Source organism: Nanorana parkeri, unplaced genomic scaffold, assembly GCF_000935625.1.
Source record: "Nanorana parkeri isolate BGI_ZX_2015 unplaced genomic scaffold, ASM93562v1 scaffold23, whole genome shotgun sequence".
In the NCBI taxonomy this organism is placed as follows: Eukaryota; Metazoa; Chordata; class Amphibia; order Anura; family Dicroglossidae; genus Nanorana; species Nanorana parkeri.
Window position 1 is genome coordinate 540,300 of NW_017306291.1, and position 9,836 is coordinate 550,135.

Sequence of the window (9,836 nt, forward strand, 5' to 3'; positions counted from 1 at the left end):
TTTTGTATTTATTTTACACACATTTAATGCCAGATAACCACAAACACACACTAACAAATACACAATTTTAAGCAAGATATAATGGGAAGTCACACATACATGTGCTCATCCATCCATAGAATATGAAACAGGTATATAGATAGGCAATCTATAATAAAGACATTTACTATATATACACCTTGACCAGCAGGCCCAAATACCATTTAAACTTAGCATAGATTCCTGTGTGCAATTAAAAAAAAAAAAGCAACACAGATCATGCAAAAGAAAGACACATTAGAATTGGTTTACTAAAGAAATAAAGACTATCCACTTAGCAAATTGTATTTAAACTTTGTAAAGTGATGGATCACTTAGTATAGTGAATAAAGCAAAACTATGTTCAATTTAAACACCTAATCAATGAGCTATTAAAAAAATACAAACCAAAAATAAAGAATTGCTTGCTTGATGATTGAAATTAACGCAGCTGCCCTTTATTATGTACTAAGCTAAGGGAACATTCATTTTAAAGTGTACATACTTTAAAGTGAACATTCATGTTATCTTGCACATATTTTACAAAGTGAACATTTGCTTAGTGAACTCTCTACTCCTTTAATTATGGGGAAGGTTCCAAAAGATTCACAAAGCCCTCCCCTGCAGTATGTACATATCCTGCTCTGTGTTCTTATAGATCTGTACACATCATATCTTCCATTGATACATGTTAGAATAGTCGGGCCAATAACTCCAGCGGCCCTACAAAAACATACTGGGACATTGGGAGACTTCAAGGCTCCTACAATTAATAAGCTGCAAGCACTTCCATAGTTAATAAACTAAAAAAGATAAACGGAATTCCCATCTGTTGTAACAAACCAATTCTATAGGGAGGATTTACTAAAGTATATATTCAGATGGCTCATTAAAGTTGCATTCACATCAATCACAGGGCAAATTTCATTTGAATTCCTCTGCACAGAAGTCCATGTTCTAAGGTCACGGGACTAAGTGAAAATTGTACGGATTTAGTAAATCACCCCTTTAAATCCATCATCCAGTTATCCATCTCTCGACATGTTTTTACATTCAAGAAGACCAAGACCAAGGGCAGCAGCAGAACCAGACTTGAGGAAATTGCATTAAAAACTAGCACCTATTGCAACCAACGCTGGAATAGCGACACAAAGACCAGAGCGATGTAAATTGGAGATGTCCACAGCAGAGAATCCTGTTTAAGTTGGAGAAGGCTGGGTGGGCATTTATCTATATTTCCATCAGCTTTTACATATATAAAAAAACTCTATAGGGAAGCTTGTTACTTACAAGAATGAAGACACTCAATAATAGTCGTGGCGTCTATGAAGTATCCTCCACAGAGAACACACATGAGATGGGGGTTCAGCTCCGTGATTTTGATCCTGGTCGTCCGATGCATGATTGCTCTGTAGAAAGGTTTTCTCTCTCTCTCAATCTCTGCAAGAAACAGTCAATAATTCACAGCTGGCCCCATGAACAAATGCAAGGAGAGGTTTTCCTTAACAAATCGCACACAGACAACAAGTTAAATGTACAGCATACCCTGCAAGCTAACGAGACTTTATTACAGGGGGACTAGAGACCCGTCCCGACATTTACTACATGAACAGCCATTCCATAAAAGCAGAACGGCTGCAACAGAAAATGAATGATATGGATGGCATAAATGTAACAGATTTACAAAGCTGATGTACACATACACATTCTCGTCCATAATCAACCAAGATTTCAGGTTTGCGGGCGTACAACTTAATCGCACCAGTCATGCAAAATCGCAGGCAATGCCGATGTGGAAGGTACCCAACCTATTATATTCGGGCCCCTGCGACCTCTACAAGTTGGACGATGATTGAAGCCAGGGCAGTATGGGAAGGGGGACATGAACCTAGGGTGCAGACCTGACACGGGAGGCTAGGGATAGACCATCCAGGAAAGACACCGGGAGATGCCAGATAGACTATATTCACTATGAAAGGAGCACATTGCCGTGTGCTGGTGCCCAAACTGCAATCCTCCCGTTACTATGGCAACCTACACTTACACTTGGCATCCTGCCACCGCCTGGAGATGGGGAGGAAACCCAGGCGCGGAGTCACACAGAGGTGCTGGAGGGGGGGACATGTACCTGCCGGGGTGGGGGGCACTGCCATTTAACCCTTTCCATCTTCCCGCTGAGAAAAAGAGCGAATATAAATCACCCACCTAAGTCAGAACTACCTACAGCATTCATCGGGCTCATCTAGGAGGCAAGCAGGCAGCGAAAAGGCAAACTAGATCCACATGTGCGGTCAGTGGATCCCACAAAAAGGCACAGGCCAATAAAAAGCAGCATGGCGCTTAATAAACAGCTCAGCTCCTAAATATCTGCGATCCAACCCAGGAGAGCTGGAGGAATCGGAGGAGGAAAGCGAGGACCTTTCCAGCAAATACACGGAGAGATCCAGAGAAGCAAACACATCACACAGAGATCTGAAGTGCAGAGGGCGGGTGGGGGGCGAGCAGGAGAGGGGAAGGAGCAGAAAACTAAGAGGCGCCCAGTACAGTTCAGGGAACAGACAAAGAGCTGAGAGGGAGGGAAGGAAGGAGAGAGCCGGGGGTCACACACTGCCTCTACCCTCGCCATACACACCAGGAACGGGGTGATTCTACACCCACCCCCACTTCCAGGAGTAACACCCCCCCAGCGCACCCCTCGTTTATTTTATCCTGGATGACAGCGAAGGATTTGTGCGCTTTCGCAACCGAAATAAATAAAATAAATAAAAATCAGCCGCAGCGAAACTGGAAGTGACAACGTCCTTGAAATTTGCTGACACCCCCCCCCCCCCCTACACTACACCTGTACACCTGACAAGTGCACCTCACAGGGAAAGGGAGGAACCCTGGACAGCTGTGAATCAAGGGTGCAATGTGACCCCCCAAAAAGGGACAGCCGGCTATTACTGACTCCAAAACAGTACAGGGGGTCGCTACTTGTATTTATAAAAATAAATACATAATTTTAAAAAACACATTAGCTCTGATGGGGATCAGAACTGGTGAGATCTGCGAAGAACAAACGAAAAATGCCGTTTATTAAAGTTTGCTGTAACTACTGAGGATCAGAGAGTAATATTCGCAGGAGATTCGCGGGTGACACAGCAAACGTCGGGAGATAAAGACTCAGGAGAACAGGAAGAGCTGGAGCAGAAGAAGCATTTAATAGATAGAGAGATAGATAGATAGATAGAGAGATAGATAGATAGATAGATAGATAGATAGATAGATAGATAGATAGATAGATAGATAGATGAGTACCCGAACACTGGAGGAGCTCACTGATGAACAGCTTTGGCAAACAACCCTCCCAGGGAAATTAAAAAGAAAGTTATGTTTTCAATTTTCGGCCGGGGAAAGTACAAGTCTGTCTACCTTCTACAAGACACATTGTACCTCCACATCTCATTTTAAAAGCATGCCAACCCTGGCAGTCCATAACTAGAAGAAGAACTTCAAGGAGACCACCAGAGCCCGGCCACCACATGGGGTAAATACCAAAAAAGGTCCAAAGTCCCAAAGACAACTAGAGAAAGGCAGGTGAAAATGGAGCAAAGTTGTATGACCCTCTCTCTCTCTCTCTCTCTCTCTCTCTCCATTAACGCCAACTACAAACTCCAAATGCCAAGAAAACTTTTCAAGATTAAGGAATTTACCAACAGGATCAAAGTAGACAATACACAAACACCCCAAAACAATAGACCCTTGTGCCTTATATCCTAATATCACATCACCCACAAGAAATCCACGCACAAGGTATGAATTTATCCAACACAGACACAACATGAGGGGGCTTAACTGGCAATTCAACTACTGCTCCCAGGCATTTGGAGATTTTCTTCTTCAACTTGCTTTGTAGAAACCAATGGATTTATCTCTTCTGATCTGTCAAATTTCCTCCTATCCTAAAGATAGTGATCACCCCAATCTGGGCATTAGGAGGTGATCTAGGCATTGTCATTTATCACAAGGAAAACAAAATGAGCACCTTTTTGAGAAAATAATCCTATGCACAGCTCAGATCTATACAGAACAAGAAAAGCAGCAACAAAGCATTTGTTACATGAGAGCATCATCATCCAATAACTTCCCAAACACACAGGCAGGAATGAAATGTGACAACATAGCCTTGGAATGAAACCTTTGTTACGGGCCTGTCAGTAAGGGACGAGGGAGTGTGGGGGAAAAGCAGGAAGCCAGTGCTGTGGAAATCTGTTAGGGCCACATTGGGTTAATGTTCACAGAGTTACAGAGCCATGAAATATATCATTGACATACAAACATGCAGCTATTGTCAAGCCAGGGATCCTGCTATAGAAAATGGCACGGCTAGTTTATTGAGCAATATCCCAGAGCTTCCAGGCAGCGTGTTTATATATATATATATACATATACATACACACATACACACATACACACACAGGAGACCGTCCCAGCTACACACAGAACAGCTGTGTCCAAGTCATTGGACACAGTGGAAGAAACAACAAGCCTTGGAGGTCTATCAGCACAATTCAGCACAAGATGGACCAAGCAAAAAAAAAGGGACCTGGAAATCTTGTCCTGAATAATGAACTCGAAATGCAAATACAAAATATGTACAATACTCAACTGTGTTGCTGTGATGGGCTAATACAGAAATAGTCACCACACACTTGAAGACAGAGTGGGAACAAAGTTATGAACATGATCTAATGTTACCACTCAATTCCCAAAGCATTAGTCCCAGCACCCGACAAATACAGGAGAGCAACTTCAAACACAAGTCAGTGGAAACATTTATCTTAACAAAAAACAAACAAACAACAACAGCTGAAACAGGGTTTTCCCCTCCAACCTTCATGCCAGTGATCGCTCCTCCAGCCCTCCTGTCCCTCTATGGGTCATTATGCAAAGTATATGGAAACATGGCAGGGTGACCACACCGTAACCCCACTGGCACTCTGGGTCACAGAGCAGAGTGGTTTTTTTGTTTCTTTCTGAATTTTGTGATCTGCTGGAAGGATTCTACAAGGGCTCTCTCAGTGTAGTGGAAGAGGGAAGGCCAGTGAGCTTCTCTGGCAATTGTGATTTACGGTCACAAGCTAAGAAGCCCTAGTAGCAGCAGCGGAGCTGAACCATGCAATAAGCTCTCGCACAAAGGAGGAGGATGCACATGAAATGACAACTGTACACACAATATTAAACAGCCACCAGGAATAAATCAGCACAGGGGTGTCCTCTTATTGTTTTTTCTCAGTAATATATATATACACACACACACACACACACACACACATACAGAATTACGCGCACACACACACATTCACACAGAGAAGCATACGAAGGCAAAACCAGATATTTGCTTGCTTGTTTTCGTCTCCTTTAGACTGAATGGGCAACACAGCTGCAAAAAAAAAGCCCCCGAGGGTGGCAAACTGACCCAGGCATGTGGGCTACACGGCTCAGATGGCACGTTATGACCAAGCTGGCACCACCAGTCCCACTCCCAGCAATGCCAGGCTACCAAGACCCTGGTGGTAGGGGTGCTACAGCTGGCAAAGTGGGGTGTAAAAGTCTGACATGGAGCAAGGGGGAGGGGGCAGGCTGACATGGAGCAGAAGAGGTGGGGGCATGAATATATAGAGAGGGAGATCACCAGGGCTCAGATTGGGCAGCCCAGAATGTACACACTGCACTCACAATGTACACACACACAGTGCACTCAGCACAGCCCGGCTACACATTCTTCCTCCTCCTCCTCCTCTGTGCATCGACCAATGTGCCCCTTTTTTCTGCACCACATCCACCCCCGACACAGGGAAAGAAGGATCACCCGCTGCTAAAGCCAAGCAGGTCGAATCAGAACACACTCACTCCATGGCGGAGCCATTATTTACCCCGGGTTCACTTTCATCAAATTCTTCTTTTTGTCAACCAGCTCCGGAGTTGGCTCATCCGTTCGGGAGTGTGCTGCTGCAGAGCTCATAGGGGTGTGAGTCGGTGGGGTGCCCGACAAATAAACCTACAACAGCGCACCCCTAAAATGATGAGCGAACTCCGGGGCTGGTAAACCACAACCATTGAAACATTGATTGCTGGGACCAGACGGCACGATTTCCATGAATGAAACAGCAATGTGACCAGACAAAATGTCCTCTACATTTCACAGAAGATGAATGTAACAGCAATGTGACCGCTCCGTGTTACAAATGTATCTTCTGCGGGCAGCGTCAAAACTAGCGTTCAGTCTCATGGTAGTTACAAGGGGTATCTATTGTGCTGTGATTGTACGGAGGTTATGTAACAAAAAGAGACGCTGAGGAGCACCTGGCAATGCTTACTACTGGGCTGCAAAACCATTATATTGTACTTACTACTAGCATTGCAGCGCTATAACCATATTATAACTATACTTTCTGTATACTTACTAGAGGTAGCGCTATAACCACATAGTACTAACTACATGTACAGCTCCAGAACTATATTATAGTTGATATATATTTACTAGAGGTGGTACTACAACCACATAGTACTAACTAGAGGTACAGCTCCAGAACTATATTATAGTTGATATATATTTACTAGAGGTGGTACTACAACCACATAGTACTAACTAGAGGTACAGCTCCAGAACTATATTATAGTTGATATATATTTACTAGAGGTGGTACTACAACCACATAGTACTAACTAGAGGTGGCACTACAACCACATAGTACTTACTAGAGGTACAGCGCTATAACCATATAACTATAATAGACTTAATAAATACTTAATCGAGCTACAACGCTATAACTATATTATACTTACTATATATTACTAGAGGTAGCTCTACAACCACCTAGGACTTACTAGAGGTGCAGCGCTATTACCACATAGTACTTACTACAGGTACAGATCTAGAATTATATCATAGTTCATATATATTTACTATTGGTGGCACTACAACCACGTAGTACTAACTAGAGGTACAGCTCTAGAATTATATTATAGTTAATATATATTTAGTAGAGGTGGCACTACAACCACATAGTACTTACTAGGAGTATACAGCGCTATAACCATATAACTATAATATGCTTAATACTGGAGCTACAACGCTACAACTATACTATGCTTAATACATATTACTAGAGATACAGCGCTGTAACCGCATACTTACTACAGGTGCAGCGCTATATCTATACTATACTTGCTATATATTACTAGAGGTGGCACTACAACCACATAGTACTTGCTAGGAGTACATCGCTATAATCGTGTACTGTAATTTCTAGGCATGCTGTGCTATAATCATATACTGAATGTTCTCACACCGGGGGCATACGGTTTGTAGTGTACTTACTATCCGTGCAGCGCTACAACCGTACTGTACTTCCACAGGGAACGGGGTATAGCCATGAATGTGCTGTGTGGAGGAGCTGTGCTATACCCACACTGTTCTCACTAGGGGCAGAGCGCTGTTTGCTGATGGTATGTACTCCGCACAGCGTTATAACCGCATTGTACATACTAGGGGTACAACGATGTAGCCATACACTACAATCATATATTACCTAACGCTTCATCTATACCGTACTTACTAAAGGTCTATCACTCTGATCGCGCTGTATACAATTATACAGGATTTAATATAGCTCCAGTGATGTAGCCGTAGCGTGCTCATTGTAATTAGTAGGAGTATCGCTCTTCCAGCAAATTGTGTTTCTTGAAAGGGCGATGGCGGGATAACTATAACGTTACTAAAAAAATAAAAATAAATAACAAAACACTGCACGTTTACAATACAGTAAAATGGGAACAGCGTTATAAGCAGAATGTCTGTTTGTATTTACTAAAGCTACAGCGCTACAAACAGGCAGCAATGATGGTAAATAGTGCAGCGCTATGCTGAGCTTACTAGAGGTAATACAAGCACACTGAGCTCAGACTACACCCAATGTACATATTACACCCTACAACCACCCTGTACTTATATGAGCTCCTAGTACAGCACCGTACAGACTATACCTATGTATGTATTAGGGGAACAGCGCTCAACATACACACGAGATACAAGAGGCAGGGCGCTACAACCATCCTGAATACATTGTATTCACTAAAAGTACAGCGCTACCTACAACCATCCTGTATACATTGTATTCACTAAAGGTACAGCGCGGCAACCATCCTGTATACATTGTATTCACTAAAGGCACAGCTACTGCTCTCTAACCATATTACTGCATTTACTACAGATACAGCACTGCAACCACACTGTATTTACTAATGGTACATCGCTACTACCACACTGTACTTACGAAATGTACAGCGCTTCAACCACACTTAATAAATCTACAGCGTTATAACCAAACTATACTTGCTGCTGTATTCAGTAAAGACACAGCCCTGCCACCATACTGTACTTACTGTATTTACTAAAGACACAGCCCTGCCACCATACTGTACTTACTGTATTTACTAAAGACACAGCCCTGCCACCATACTGTACTTACTGTATTTACTAAAGACACAGCCCTACCACCATACTGTACTTACTAAAGGTATAGCCCTTTAACCATTATTCTTACAGTCTACTTACAATAAATATTACTGCATTTACTACAGATACAGCACTGCAACCACACTGTATTTACTAATGGTACATCGCTACTACCACACTGTACTTACGAAATGTACAGCGCTTCAACCACACTTAATAAATCTACAGCGTTATAACCAAACTACTTCAACCACACTTAATAAATCTACAGCGTTATAACCAAACTATACTTGCTGCTGTATTCAGTAAAGACACAGCCCTGCCACCATACTGTACTTACTGTATTTACTAAAGACACAGCCCTGCCACCATACTGTACTTACTGTATTTACTAAAGACACAGCCCTACCACCATACTGTACTTACTAAAGGTATAGCCCTTTAACCATTATTCTTACAGTCTACTTACAATATTTAGTGGATGTATATCGACACAACCATACCGTACCCACTGTATTTACTAAAGGTACAAACATACAAAACGTGTGCTATGCACTGTGCGGTGCTATGCGCATACTGTGAGAAGTGCATTTTCTAGGGGCACTCTACAACCACTAGGAAGGGAAACAAGCGAAGCGTTCTGGGGGTGGGGGAGCTCACAGACCATGGAGGGGTTTGCTGCAGTTACATCGCCATAGTAAGCTGTATTCTCCCGCTGAATGGAAGGCACTGAGTATTGTACATTACCATACAGACGTCGTGTGTGCACCTTCCATGGGAATGACGTTCAGGGCACCATATGACGTCATATAGTTACTGAATGAGATGAGATTAGAGTTATAGAGCTGTACCGCCTGTGTGTAGATCTCAGTCCCGGGAAGAGGTTTCCGGGCTGTGAGGAAGAATTAAAATATAAACTTCTCTGAAATAAAGACCCCCCTCCCCCTACTCTGTACGAACGTACATAGGACTTCATTTATTGACACGTTCAATAAGGCAACGACGAGAGCAACGAAGATATGCAAGGGATGCAGTTACCCCTGCCAGCCAATCACATTTCAGCGTGCTGCACTCGGCGATCTCCAGACGATTCTGATTGGTTAATCCCGGCCAGCGTAGTTTGGGTACCCCCATTGCTCATAGCATTGTCTTATTGAATCAGCTCCAACAATCTCATTATCTGTAGCCACCCAGCTGTGGGGTGCATTGCACATCGCTGCCCCTTTGTATATCATTGATTGATATTCAGGTTCTGCTGATAGGAGGAGCGGGATAATCCCACCAGAGTACTGTGACTGTGAACATTATTGACCCC

At 43.0% G+C, this 9,836-nt stretch overlaps 1 protein-coding gene across 1 annotated transcript in view; it reads right to left on the minus strand.

The window, feature by feature from the left end:
* The window catches only part of LOC108793036 (polycomb complex protein BMI-1), a 38,170-nt gene that overhangs the window by 5,474 nt on the left and 22,860 nt on the right, over nt 1–9,836 (minus strand). Inside the window, exons 10-11 of the mRNA XM_018563944.1 lie at nt 9,291–9,413; nt 1,309–1,458 (exon numbers count right to left, since the gene is read on the minus strand). Of these exons, the coding sequence (XP_018419446.1) occupies nt 1,309–1,458; nt 9,291–9,413 (273 nt within the window). The remainder of the gene's footprint in view (nt 1–1,308; nt 1,459–9,290; nt 9,414–9,836) is intronic.